The 13817-nt window shown below is 50.0% G+C and overlaps 3 protein-coding genes; 1 reads left to right on the forward strand and 2 right to left on the reverse strand.

Annotated features, from left to right (window-relative positions):
• Window positions 1-1068: 1068 nt before the first annotated feature.
• FFUJ_13692 (related to KRE5-killer toxin-resistance protein) lies at window positions 1069-5591 on the reverse strand (the record flags this gene model as incomplete). XM_023576405.1 has 4 exons in its annotated part: window positions 1069-4158; window positions 4208-5033; window positions 5083-5436; window positions 5494-5591. 4 exons carry the CDS (start codon window positions 5589-5591, stop codon window positions 1069-1071), a joined length of 4368 nt encoding a protein of 1455 aa, XP_023429558.1.
• Window positions 5592-6468: 877 nt separating this feature from the next.
• FFUJ_13693 (probable COP1-coatomer complex alpha chain of secretory pathway vesicles) lies at window positions 6469-10419 on the forward strand (the record flags this gene model as incomplete). XM_023576407.1 has 6 exons in its annotated part: window positions 6469-6498; window positions 6563-6612; window positions 6674-6993; window positions 7049-8947; window positions 9001-10121; window positions 10177-10419. The coding sequence occupies 6 exons, from the start codon at window positions 6469-6471 to the stop codon at window positions 10417-10419; spliced, it is 3663 nt and encodes a 1220-aa protein (XP_023429559.1).
• Window positions 10420-10804: 385 nt separating this feature from the next.
• Window positions 10805-11699, reverse strand: FFUJ_13694 (related to RPN12-26S proteasome regulatory subunit; the record flags this gene model as incomplete). XM_023576408.1 has 2 exons in its annotated part: window positions 10805-11077; window positions 11136-11699. The coding sequence occupies 2 exons, from the start codon at window positions 11697-11699 to the stop codon at window positions 10805-10807; spliced, it is 837 nt and encodes a 278-aa protein (XP_023429560.1).
• Window positions 11700-13817: the final 2118 nt, after the last annotated feature.

The raw sequence follows: 13817 nt of genomic DNA on the forward strand, positions 1-13817 counted from the left end.
CTTGGACAGATCTTCCTGGCCTTGGCCCCTGATACAGATTTTGCACTTATCGACGACGTCCATGGGCCGGGTGGCCCGGCTTTGGTCTTCATGCTTCTACTCAACATAGAGGGCGGGCTGGGTTTATTCGAATGCTAGTACGGTTCCATGTTTAGCACGGCAGGGTACGCATTGTCAGGAGCATGTAAGGGGCATGTGGCTTTGTATATTGGTGTTAGTTGTATTTAGGGAGGACTTTTGCGTACATATACGTACTACAGCAATAGCGAGGCGAAGCATGGTCTAAAGTAAGGAACAGATATGACAATTTGGATATGCATCTTTGATGTGATGACACGTCGATGTGCAGCTCGGCCACACTGCTCAAGTAAGGGGGAGGCTAGTGAGAAGGGTTACCCATGGTAATAATCTGACTCCCAAGCCCCTATTTAGTGGTGAAGGCTAATGGGCATCAATCTAGAGGAATCCTAGAATACATGAGTCCTAGCATTACTAGAACCTCAAACCCATATAGCCCCTTTGGTTTTTGCATGTAGTTAGCACTATCAAAAAGATTTACACCTACCTACCTACCCTAGAAAGCCAACAACACCATTAATTTCACGAAGTACCTGGACTGGCAAACTTGTACCCTTTGGAATGAGCGAGAGGCAACACGTCATCAGCGGCATGTGATGTGCAATCTGCTGACTTAAGGGTACAACCACCACAAAAGACAGATGATGGGCTGACGTAGGTGGCTTCGCTGCCGATAAGGCCTGTACTTGAATTGTGGCTGCCTCGACAAGATAAAGACACTGCTTGCAATATGAGATTTTGGTCTTGAGATGCAGCAGTCATCAAAAAGTTTTATTTTGTTTTTTTTAGCGCCAAAGACTGTAACTGGCGATACTTCTATTTGCTACTACAGAGACTTTTGAGTCAATACTTGAGGCGGCATAAGAGGTTTGGTGCCTGATGATGTGGAATAACTGAATGACTCTAGAAGATTATGCTTAGATCAGATCTATCGATGTATGTGCAATTCTAAATTTACCCAAGTCAAATTGGGCATAAGCTAAGATTTCCTCAAAGCTCGTCCTTTGTATGCACTTCCTCCTCCATCGTCCTGCTCTTCGGGTTCTTCTCACTCATATCTCCAACAACCTTGCGTCGACGATTCAGCGCCGCAATCTCCTCATCGTAGACAGACCATTCTGGGACTTGCCTCCTGGCGCGATCGAGTTTGGGCTCCTTTGTCTGCGGATTGTTACACAAGTCAATGGTACGCGCCTGGGCCAGACTCTCGTCGCTGCACCACGTCTCACACCAGAGCCACTCTTGAGGAAGACTGTGGATTGGAATTGTGAATTGCATGTTGTTTGGCAGGTCCTGGTCCAGGTTGGACAAGCTGTTAGGGTCAGCCGAGAGTGCGTGGTACTGCTGTCGAAGGCGGTCTCCTGCTGCCAGCTGGCGGAACCGGTTAAGGTCAACAACGTAGAGGGCTGAGATATGGTACGGCAGCCCGCGAAGATAGTTCGCCCAGTAGCCCTGTTTCCAGAATCTGAAGCCTTCCATCTCAGTGCGCGAGTCGCACATGGGCGTGAAACCGTACGGAGCACCTTCTAGGTCATGGTTCACAAGGTCAATCATATCAGTGCGGACGATTTGATCAGCATCGACAAAGATTACCTTGTCCAGGGAAAGCGGAAACAATACATCAAGGAACAGGATCTTGTACCCCCAAATCTCACGCTGCTTCTCTTTTTGTTGGCGAAGCCAATGAGGCCACTTGTAAGTAACCATCTCGTACTTGAAACCATACTCAGCAGCCATATGAGGAATGAATTCCTTGAACGAGGGAGACAAGAACTGCTCAATGAACCAGAACTTGACGGTGTGCTTGGTGTTACGCATAACCGATACCATCATGATGTTGAGCATGCGCTCGTACAAGTGACCACTGGCAACACTGAATATGTTAATTTCAGCATGTTCTTCGGCCGAAATCTCTTGAGGAGACTTGGCCCCTCCGAGAAGACTTTCGGCAAACTTGAGGCCCTTGGCAACAATTCCGCTGGCTTCGCTGTCTGGAGATTCCAGTACATCGACTTCTTCCATTCCTGGCTTGCGGTTGAGACGAGGATACAGGGTCGTACCCTTGAAGTCCATGAGGGCGATTTCCGTGCCTTCGTCTCCGGGAACAGGAGTATATCCGTGAGCACCGACACTCTCGATGGTGAAGATTTTCGACGTTCGGCCTTGCTTGAGTTGAATATTGTAAAAACCAGGGTTTGCCTTAAATTGGAAGTAGCCCAGATTGGCCATGACTATGGTATCTGTGATAAGGGGATCCTTTTCCGTGGCTAGGGTCAATTGTGCACCTCTTGGTGCACCTCGCTTGCCATCTCTGGAGTGGCCTTCAATCAAAATATTCTCCAGCTCATAAATCACATCGATGTCGGCTTTGACAGAGCTCAGCTTGATGTTGTCCAGATCCTGTACAGACTCTTTAGCAGCCACTAGCCAAGCAGGAGGTACATCCATGCCTGCTGTTAATAGAGCTTCAGAGGGAAGGCCTTTGAAAGTCGCCTTAGGGTTCTGAACATGGCCAGCCTGATCAAAAGAAGGCTTTGAGTCAAGTACGTAACGGAAGAATCGCGTGATGGGGAGTTCTCCGACTACTTCCTTCGGGTTCATAAAAAGCTTCAGATACACTCCATCGAGCTCAGACAAGACCTTGAGGATGGGTGCCCATCTCTGACCTTGTTCACTGGTAGGATTCAGGAGACCAGCGATATGAACACTTGCAGTTTCGGGGTTGCCGACTTCAATAGCGCTATGAGTAGAGTTCCAAGTGTTGTACATGGAGCTTCGAATGGACGGGGCCGACTCAAAGATGCCTTGAGGGAGATCAGAAATAGTAGAGAGTGCCGTGATCGAGGTGAGCTTGGCGGCTGCAATGGGATCCAAAAGCTTATCTTCGAAGCCAAGGTCTTTAATCGCAGCATAAACAGGAAGTATCCTATTTCGCCGCTCAAATTCCAATAGCTGCTGCAAATCGTCCTCCTTGAAAGACACATGGGACGGCAGGGGACCGACGACTCGGCCGTTGAGGAGTAGTCCCTTTGTACCAGGGAGAATTTTCGAAGCAGAAAGGAAGTCGGCAAGCGCAGTGCCAAGGCCATCACCTTCAGCTGTCCAAGACGCCTCAAGAATGGCTTTCAGATCATCCTTACTCTTCATCTCAGCAAGCTTGCCTTCGTTAAGCTTGAAGGCACCATTGATGGCATGAGCCTCTGCGGATGACGGCGGGTTGTGAACAAGGTCAAGCCGAACGCCAGGATTCTTTGATTTGAATTCAAGGGCAGCAAGAAGAAGGTCTTGTCCGTCACCGGCTCCAAGGTCGGCGACGACTGTGAGCACAGCCCAGCTTTCTTTGGAAGCCTTCGAGTCTGAGGGAAGGACGGCAATGTTGCTGAATAGTCCCGCAAAGTCCTTATGAAGCTTGTTGACGTCAACAACGCGAAGGGCTTTCTCATCGTCAGGAAAGATGTACGTGTTGCGCTTGGAAAGAGCGTCACGGAGGAAGAGATCCGAAACAGGCGTCCCCTCTTCAATTTGTCCAAAGTACACAGCCTTCTGGATTGCCTGTTGATCCTCGGTTAATCGCTGGCCCATGATCTGAACCCACGACTTCTCACGCGAAATAGCCAAACCATTCACAAAGACAGGACGCACGGCAGTGTCAGCATTGAGTCGGCTAGCCCAAGCCTTGCTTGCCTCCACCTTCTGCTTATAAGTATCGGCTTCGAGAATCTCGGCCAATGTCATTTTGGTGGCTCCTGGTAGTGTTTCTCGTCCATCAATAGCCCTGGTGAAAGCCTTCTTGTTGGCCGCACCCTCTGGCCCCTCTTCACTCTCTTGAAGATAAGTAATGAGGGACTCGAATCCATATGTTTCCATTAAATGATAAACGACCTTGGCCTGAGCAGCAGAAGCAGGCGTAGTGGCCAAGGGAAGTATGCCGAACCTCAAGGTGACACCGCGTTGCATGAACTGGGCTAGTTGACCAAATGCTCGTCCATCCTCAATATTGGTGAAGTCAACTGGTGCCACAATGTGGAAGAGGTTAAGAGCCACCTGCGGAAGTTGTCCAGGATATGTACGCTGAAGGAGCTATGAGGTCGTTAGTGGTATGATCTCAAGAGGTAATCTTCTTACATACTGCTGTCAAATCGCTTGGGAGCTTCTGGTATCGAGCGTCCTTCTCGAGGTCATTCAGCCACAAGAGTGCTTTGCCCTCCTCTAATCGATCTGTCCAGTCGAACCTGGACGGTTCATCCTCAGCCTTGGAGCTGGCAACTTCAGAATGTCCAAGAAGTGAATTAGCTTGTTGGCCATTGAAACCAAGATCACGAACCCCATCGATCAGCTTGCGCTCACGGCGAATCATCTCAATGAGCGTGAATGGCTCAATTTGGCGCTCAATAAGTTGGACACCATTCATCCAGAGAAAGTTGATGCCACTGGGAATACCGGCAGCGACGTTTTTCTCCTGCTCTGCAGCAAACTCCTTTGTGACTTCATGAGTGGCAATCGATGCTGAGAACTTGGGGAAATCCTGGGTCGATTTGACCAAAGCATCGAGAGGATTTTCACTATTTAGAATGAACGAAGCAGTCTTTAGGCCTAAAGATGCTAGCTCGGAGGTTGAGAGAGGCTTCAAATCAGCAACATCTTCATTTGTGTCAAGATCGACGTCGGCTGTGGCAGATTTCTGTTTGCCTTCCTGGCTGGCTTCACGATCATCAATAACAATGTAGTCAGTTCTCTTTAGGTCCAGCTTGACACCATAACCGCTCACACACAAAGGAGTATTGGGCGCCTCTGCGCTTCGGCGATATCGCAGTCTATATGACATATCTCCCTGCTTGGCAGCTTTGGAGAGCGCAATGTGGAAAGGGCCGAAAGAGGCAGATGTTGGGTCCGCGTAGAGAATGGCATCTTTTCCAAGCCCTAGGACTCGATCAAACGGCAATAAGTTGGCTTGCCTATTCACGGGTTAGGGCCGTGGTGTCCAAAGTAACCGAAACAGCTTACCTTGTGGAGAAATCACCTTCCACGGCTTTATCGAGAGTTTCTGAACAGTATTTCTTGCTATCAATCAAGGCCCATGTCGAGCAATCCTCGTTGGTGTCTCCTTTGGATACTGAATCGATAGCTGTAGTGTAGTATTGGTAATGTGCTTCTATTCGTGGTGCGGCAGCACGTAGTGAAAGAGCAAGCTTGAAAGTTGAGAGGGCGTCTGGTGTAGTGACGTGCCCGTCTTGCTCAAGGACCTTGAGGAAACGGTCGTAGAGCTCTGCATCTGAATTGGCTGATTGAAAGTGACCACCAGCAATCTTGTCAAGTAGAGGGAAGTATGCTGTTGAATTTTCCCCAGCGGCAGTTTCTCTGTTAATGGTCAGAAGCAACATCATAGGTAGCTCACCAGAAATAGAATAAGCTTACAGAAGTTCAAGCAAATATGGAGCACGAGGGAACGCAGCGTTCATTCCCACGTTGACTGACGGTGAAGCCAAAGAAGCTGTAGCGGCCACCAGGGCCATAGCCAGGCATTGAGAAAGGCAAGGCATATTTACTTGCAGTCTACGCAAAGCGCTGTATATAGCAAGTACTGGATATGTGTGGAGGAGCTGGAGCCTCGCGATGGAGGGGCAAAGGACAGCTCTCCAAAGAAAGCTTGGACAAGATAGCGACGACGTAGAATCAGGCACGCAATGGCGGCGCAATTCTGGTCTTGGGCGTCTTCAACAAACCCAAGCACGCTCAAGATGTTTTCTACCTGCGGCAGACTCTCAATCACCAGGCATCAACTCCCGTTGTAAGTCAAAGACAAAGAATGCTTAGGAGTCGAACAGCGTCACTGAGACCCAGGAGCTAGCTGATGGCTGGATTGGGTTTAGTACCCGAGCTGATACCGATAAACAAAAAGACAGGAGAAGCTCATCCCTCGACCGTCTTTCCTTACGTGGCAGAAACGATAACCCCTGCATCTTCGGGCACTCTTCAGCCACATTCAGGGAGCATGTCCCCAGTTTTCTTACCCTCTTACACCTGTCCTACTCCATGTAGCCCCTCCATTCGGGGGAACAATGTTGCGTTCCATTACTGTGGCTTTACACCTGCACTCCCCCGGCCGGTGTGATAGCCCACAATTGAGCATCGTGTTCAATTGCCCAAGCCTAAGCCTACCTTGGGAGTTCGCTTCGTTGGCCAGCATTCAACTCAACTAACTTACGTCTCCCTTTCACTCTGACCTCAGGTATACTTCGACAAGCCCACGCTGTGCTGGTCAACTCGCACCCAAATCTCGCGATCAAGGTACACGCAAGCCGAATAGCCGCACTCTATAATCCGCTTCTGGGCGCCTTGAATTGTTCCACCCCTTAATGCTCGAAGCTGCGGCTTCACCTCCCCGCCGATATGCAGTCCTCCCCGGGAATGTTGACCAAGGTAGATTGCGATGCAATTGCTTTGCTTTGCTTGCTTGTGATTACTGACACTCTCCTTTGCACAGTTCGAGTCCAAGTCCTCGCGAGCTAAAGGCATTGCCTTTCACCCAAAGAGGTTCGTTGTCCAACGTCGCTGAACCGTATCGCAAGCTTTATAGCTGACAAGTTGTATCCAGACCATGGATCCTGGTGTCGCTACACTCTTCTACCATTCAGCTCTGGGATTACCGAATGGGAACTTTAATTGACCGCTTCGAGGAGCACGATGGCCCTGTCCGTGGTGTCGACTTTCACAAGACACAGCCGCTTTTCGTCTCTGGCGGTGACGACTATAAGATCAAAGTCTGGTCTTACCAGACTCGACGATGCCTCTTCACCCTTAACGGCCATCTCGACTACGTCCGAACCGTCTTCTTCCATCACGAGCTTCCCTGGATTCTGTCAGCATCCGATGACCAGACCATCCGGATATGGAACTGGCAGAACCGCTCCTTGAGTAGGTCAAGATTGCTGCCTTGGTCTAATAGTCGATAATACTGACTTGTCCCTAGTTTGCACCATGACTGGCCACAACCACTATGCCATGTGCGCCCAATTTCACCCCAAGGAAGACCTCGTTGTCTCTGCGTCGCTCGATCAGTCCGTTCGTGTTTGGGACATTTCCGGTCTCCGAAAGAAGCACTCCGCCCCTACCTCGATGTCCTTCGAAGATCAAATGGCACGTGCCAATCAGAACCAGACCGATATGTTTGGAAACACTGATGCTGTCGTCAAGTTTGTTCTCGAAGGTCACGACCGTGGCGTCAACTGGGTCGCTTTCCATCCCACCATGCCCCTCATTGTTAGCGCTGGCGATGATCGCTTAGTGAAGCTGTGGCGCATGAGCGAGACCAAGGCTTGGGAAGTCGATACGTGCCGTGGACACTTCCAGAATGCATCCGGATGTCTGTTTCACCCTCATCAGGACTTGATCCTATCTGCTGGAGAGGATAAGACCATCCGTGTATGGGACCTGAATAAGCGAACCGCTGTTCAGTCTTTTAAGAGAGAAAATGATCGCTTTTGGGTCATTGCGGCGCATCCTGAGATCAACTTGTTTGCTGCTGGTCACGATAATGGTGTGATGGTATTCAAGTTAGAGCGAGAGCGCCCTGCCTCAGCCGTTCATCAGAACCTACTCTTCTACGTCACCAAGGAGAAGCACGTCAAGTCTTATGACTTCCAGAGGAACATCGAGAGCCCTACGCTCCTGTCGCTCAAGAAGCTTGGTAGCGCCTGGGTAGCACCCCGGACATTGTCCTTCAACCCTGCAGAACGATCTATTCTCGTTACCTCACCTGCTGACGGCGGATCTTATGAGCTGGTTAACCTTCCCAAGGATGGCTCTGGCGCTATCGAGCCTGCTGAGTCTAAGCGTGGTCCTGGAAGCTCTGCCATTTTCGTTGCCCGTAACCGATTTGCCGTTCTCAACACCGCCAATCAGACAATTGATATCAAGGATCTTTCCAACAACACCACCCGATCCTTCAAGCCCCCCACCGGAACTACCGATATCTACTTTGGAGGTACAGGCAATCTTTTAATCATTGCTCCTACATCCGTCCACCTCTATGACATCCAGCAGAAGAAGAGTACTGCTGAGCTCGCTGTCAATGGTGTCAAGTATGTTGTTTGGTCTAACGATGGTCTTTACGCTGCTCTTTTAAGCAAGCACAACGTCACAATTGTGTCCAAGACCCTCGAGCAGGTCAGTACTCTTCATGAGACCATTCGTATCAAGAGTGCCACCTGGGATGATGCTGGCGTTCTGCTCTACTCCACCCTTAACCATGTAAAGTATACTCTGCTTAATGGTGATAACGGTATTGTCCGAACCCTTGACCAGACTGTGTACCTGGTCAAGGTTAAGGGCCGTAACGTCTACTGCCTCGATAGAGCCGCCAAGCCCCGTATCCTTCAGGTTGATCCCACGGAATACCGGTTCAAGTTGGCCCTTGTCAAACGCAACTACGAGGAAATGCTTCACATCATCCGAAACTCCAGTCTCGTTGGTCAATCGATTATCTCATATCTTCAAAAGAAGGGGTACCCTGAAATTGCTCTCCAATTCGTTCAGGACCCCACCACTCGATTTGACCTAGCTATCGAATGCGGCAACCTAGATGTTGCTGTTGAAATGGCCAAGGAACTTGACAAGCCCAAGTTCTGGACCCGTTTGAGCACAGAAGCATTGGCACACGGTAACCATAAGGTTGTCGAGATGTGCTACCAAAAACTGAAACAATTCGATAAGCTCTCCTTTTTATACCTCGCTACTGGTAATCAATCTAGGCTTGCTCGCATGGCTAAGATTGCCGAGCACCGTGGTGATTTTACCTCGCGGTTCCAAAACGCACTATACCTTGGAGAGGTTGAGGACCGTATCCAAATGTTCAAGGAGATTGATCTGTGTAAGTTTCAAGCCAAGTCGATTTCAAGGAACGCTCAACTAACAAAATTTCAGACCCCCTTGCCTATATGACCGCCAAGTCTCATGGTCTGGAGGAGGAATGCCAGTCCATCCTGGAGGCCACCGGCTTGACCGAAGAGGACCTCACCTTGCCAACACTTGGAGAGCCCTTGTCTATCCGTGAGCCTGTTGTGCATACTTTCGAGTCTTCTTGGCCTACCAAAGCTACCTCGCAGTCCTTCTTTGAGAAGGCCCTGCTTGGCCAGGTTGAAGGTCTTTCCCTGGAGGATGAGCCTGCTACCGCCAATGCAGGTTTCGAGGACGCTATGGAAGATGACTCAGCCGCCAAGCGTAACGGCGCATTGATCGATGATGACGATGAAGATGCTGCTGGCTGGGATATGGGAGACGATGACATTCCTGAGGCTGATAGTGACTTTGTCAATGTTGAAAGCGTCGATGCTGGCGGTGCTGCTAGCAGCGAGGCAGATATGTGGGCACGAAACTCACCACTGGCCGTTGACCACATTGCTGGCGGATCTTTCGAGACTGCTATGCAACTTCTCAACCGACAGGTCGGAGCTGTCGACTTCGCCCCTCTCAAATCTCGATTCCTGGAAGTCTACTCAGCATCTAAGACTTTCCTTCCCGCTTCTGAAGGCCTGCCGCCTTTGATCAACTATGTCCGCAGAACTCTCGATGAGACAGATCCCCGGAAGGTCCTGCCGATTATCCCCCGAGATCTCGAGCACCTTGCTTCTAACGACCTGCAAGCGGGCTATGACTCAATGAAGGCTAACAAGCTCGAGGCTGGTATCGGCATCTTCAAGGGTATCCTTCACTCCATCCTTGTCAACGCCGTGTCAAGTGAGGATGAGGTTGCTGAGGCGAAGAAGCTTATTACCTCGGCCAGCGAGTATGCTGTCGCCATGAGCATTGAGCTTTCCAGGAGACAGTTGGGTGCTCCTGATGTCGTGGCTAAGGACGCGGAGAAGCTCCAGAGGAGCTTGGAACTGTCAGCGTACTTCACTATCCCTAAGATCGAGGTTCCTCACAGACAGCTTGCTCTGCTCAGTGCAATGCAGCTGGCTATTCGCAACAAGAACTACAATTCTGCTTTGAGCTTTGCTAACCGCATCATCGCCAACGGTGGTGCCACCAAGATTGTAGAAAACGTAAGTGAAATCGAACTTCCAATGCTCGCTCCGGTTACTGACCTAAATGTCACAGGCCAAGAAGACCAAGGCTCAGTGCGAGCGCAATCCCAACGATGCTATTGAAATTGAGTTCGACCAGTTCGCCGAGTTCGATGTGTGTGCAGCCAGCCATACCCCTATCTATAGCGGTACTGCATATGAGGAGTGTGCCTTCGATGGATCTAAGTATCACACCAAGTACAAGGGCACTGTCTGCAGAGTTTGTGAAGTATGTGAGATTGGCAAGCATGGAAGCGGTTTGAAGTTGTTCGCCTAGACTGGGTAGAGCATGGTTGAGTAAGATTTAATAACGGGAGCGCATAGTCGGAATTGGGAGTTTCGAGTCAACGACGCACAAAAAGGAGCCAGGTAGACGAAGTGGAAAGTCTAGGGCTTTAAAAAGGGTGGACTTGGACGCTGGCTGATAGAACGATGGCAAAGGAGTCATATCTTTGTAGTTGCAACTTAGCCTGATTATATGCGAGAAGCATAAGATTAAGGAATCACGTTTAAAGACCAGTTGTTTGACGTTTGTTTTGAGACTTGCCTGGCTGGCGAACTCATCAATTGGGTTAATCGTACAGCAACCGTGGATCCCCTCTACTAGTCTATGTTTGTCTTCACTTTACTTTCTCGCCAAGAAACCTGACCTATCAACTTCATTACACGATCGTCTCAAGCTCACGTGCGTAGCCCAGGGCGTTTTCTATCACCATCTGGCTCATCTCCTTGTTTTGGTCGCCATCCTCGCCTTCAGCAGTATCAGGGAAGTAGATGTTACCATCACGAACGACCCAGCCTCGGTGGTGAGCGAAAGAGATGACATCGCCCTCTGAGTCCAAGAAGAGAAGGGACTTTGTGGAGCTGATAGGAAGACTGGGGTATGCGCGCTCGCTGCTGGAAGCGATCTCGGAGCGGATCTGATTCTTGAGGATCTACAACCGAGTTAGTATTGGCTACTTGGGCGGAATTGGAATCAATATGCAAACATACTTCTGAGAATACGCTATACTCATCGCAGGGCACCTCGCTACTCTTCATGGCCTTCCATACCCGGTCATAGGATCCTTCCATCAGCCATCTCTCTAGACGAATAGGGTAGCCAAGGTATCGGTCGCTCTCAACGTCACCACCACCACCCTCTCGGTTCTCCAAGCTCTCAAGCTCAGTGTGGAACTCAGCATATCGACCCTGCGTCAAGAGTAGAAGCAAGCTCAGGCCAGTGACCTTGTTGCGCTCGGCCAAGTTGGGGGGGAGAACAGCGGCGGGAAGCTCGTAAAAGGGCTGAAGCTGCTGGACGTAGCGGGTGAAAGCCTCGGGGTTGCGGGCTCGGATGGCAAATAGGGCACCCTGTTCGTAGGTCTCGCGGGCGAGAGGCAGAATATGCGTCGGGGTCGAGGGAGCGGGTGTAAGGGCGTTGAGCTTGAGGAGGGCGAGTTTAGCCTTTGAGAGGAGGGCGAGTTTAGCCTTTGAGAGGAGGGCGTTGGCGTCGGTATAGCTCATAGAGGGGGAGTGCTTGAGCTGGGAGATGATCTGGGCAAGATTGCGTTCGGCCATGGTGGACAATGGAGTTGTCAACGATTTAATGTGAGGCAGCTGATGTTTCGCAGGTTGGATTTATGTGATGGCCCTGTGAGAGCAGCGATCAAATCGTGGTGTTGTTTGTGGTTGGTAGTGTTGATGATGATATTAGGTTGGATCCAATTCGAAGCTTCACCAGGCTGCATCCAGTGACGCGAGGCCACGGCTCATGCCTGTGGTAGGTTGCTGCGAGGTCGCTTTGTTGCAGGGATCAGCGGGTGAAGGATATTCCGTCCCGCTGGCATCACTGTCATGGATCGCAACGATGAACAGGGACTTCAAAAAGTTTCGACATAGGAATTCATTTTATTTTTATAGAAACCTTGAATTCTGTGTCTACCTTTAAGTTCAGGTTTGTCAATGGTTTGTACTTGTCGCCATATCTGGCATTGACACTAATGTGACTGAGCAGAGTTCAACACCTCCAGCAAAGAGCATCGCTGTTACAGCGTTGCCGATGATACCGTCTTCTCAGGCGTGCCTTATCGACATGCGAACTTGGAAGCGTGGTTCGCCTGTGATGGTGTAGTAACGGCCGATGTCACATATTCCATTGATTCACAATTTGTTGTCGCTTGCATTGCCAGCAGAGCCTCACGTGGCTCTTGGTGGAGTGGCAGCCATTCTATTTGTGCTTGTGCTCGTGGAGATTTTACATACTCCTATGTATGACTACGACATTGCCTCAAAATATTGATCGTCAAAGGCAATAAAGTCAAAACGAAAAACCCACTTTATCCCGTTCTTATACGTAGTAGTCCCAAGCCAAGCTACCAAGATTGAGTATTCCATATAAACAGATGATCTCAAAATAACAACTGGGGCTGTGGCTGAGCAAACGTATCATATGAACATGCATATACAGCCATTGGACACAACGAACATTCAAGAGATTGCGTGGTCGGAAATGAAGAACCCGACCAAACACCGCTTAGAAGTTGTTGAACTGACTGTCCAAGGACGAAGCTAAGGCAAGGCATCCACGGGAATCAGCCGCTCGAAGCTATTGAATTGCCCCTCACCAAGTCTGCCTGTGGCTGTCCTCCACCTCAAATTCGAGAAGCAGGCGAAGATGCCAAGGTTGAAACCACTATGCCTAGACTAATCAGCTTCAACTGCAAGGCCCCGCGTTTGTGACGGACGCAGGATCTGCCTTGTGGCGTTTGTGCACTTGTTTGATACACTCAAGATGCGGTGTTCAACCAAGGATAACGTCTAATGCTGTCGGACTGGATAGGGCAGGGAGTTGCCGTTTCGTGGCACCCGTCTCACCTACCTACCTAGTTTCCGGTGTAAGCTCCCTCAAATTGCATGGAGTGGGAGGGCATGGAAGAGATGCAGTAAGGTAGGTAGGTACACAAGAGTAGAACGCCCAGATGATTGCAAGAAGCATCTGACATCGAAGACCTGGGGCGTGCACAGTACAGAACCTATTATTTCTTCCGTCAACCCTCCTTCAAATATCCTACCATCCATCCCCAGTTTCGTTTCTGCTCCAGTATAACCACCAAAACTCGAACCTGAAGATACCCTTCCATTCGCCAACTCTCGTTGATCTGATCGATCGATAGCGGTTGATTAATCTCCTGGCTTACAACTCGAAACGAGAAGCTCCATCGAAGGAACAGGAACTGGAGCAAGATCCCTGCTGCGATCCAGCACATTGCATCACATCCCATCCATTATTAGTTTTCGGCACTCGAATCTTTTGGCCTAGAACAGTACAACCCAGCTACCGCCAACATTACTTCCAGCATCAAATTTATCGCCGCGCATTGCATCGCATTGCATCCAGCACGACGTACCAGCCTCCAGCTCGCTTTTCCCCACGCACTTCTCGCTGTCTCGCATGTCCATTCATTTGGGTGTGCCCCGCTCTTCGAACAGCTCCCACTCCGGCGCCCGCCATTTTCTCAAGTCGCAAGTCGCAAGTCGCAAGTCGCAAGTCGCAAGTTCCAAGCCAGGGTTGCATATGCTGGCTAGTGATAGTGGTGTCACAGATCTAGAAACATCAGACGGGCGAATACATAACAAAGGCATCAGGCCCTTCTGCTCGCCACGGTCTAGTCGACCCCGATACTTTCTATCTTCTCC

The sequence above is a fragment of the Fusarium fujikuroi genome, chromosome FFUJ_chr04 (assembly GCF_900079805.1).
Source record: "Fusarium fujikuroi IMI 58289 draft genome, chromosome FFUJ_chr04".
NCBI classification, from domain to species: Eukaryota; Fungi; Ascomycota; class Sordariomycetes; order Hypocreales; family Nectriaceae; genus Fusarium; species Fusarium fujikuroi.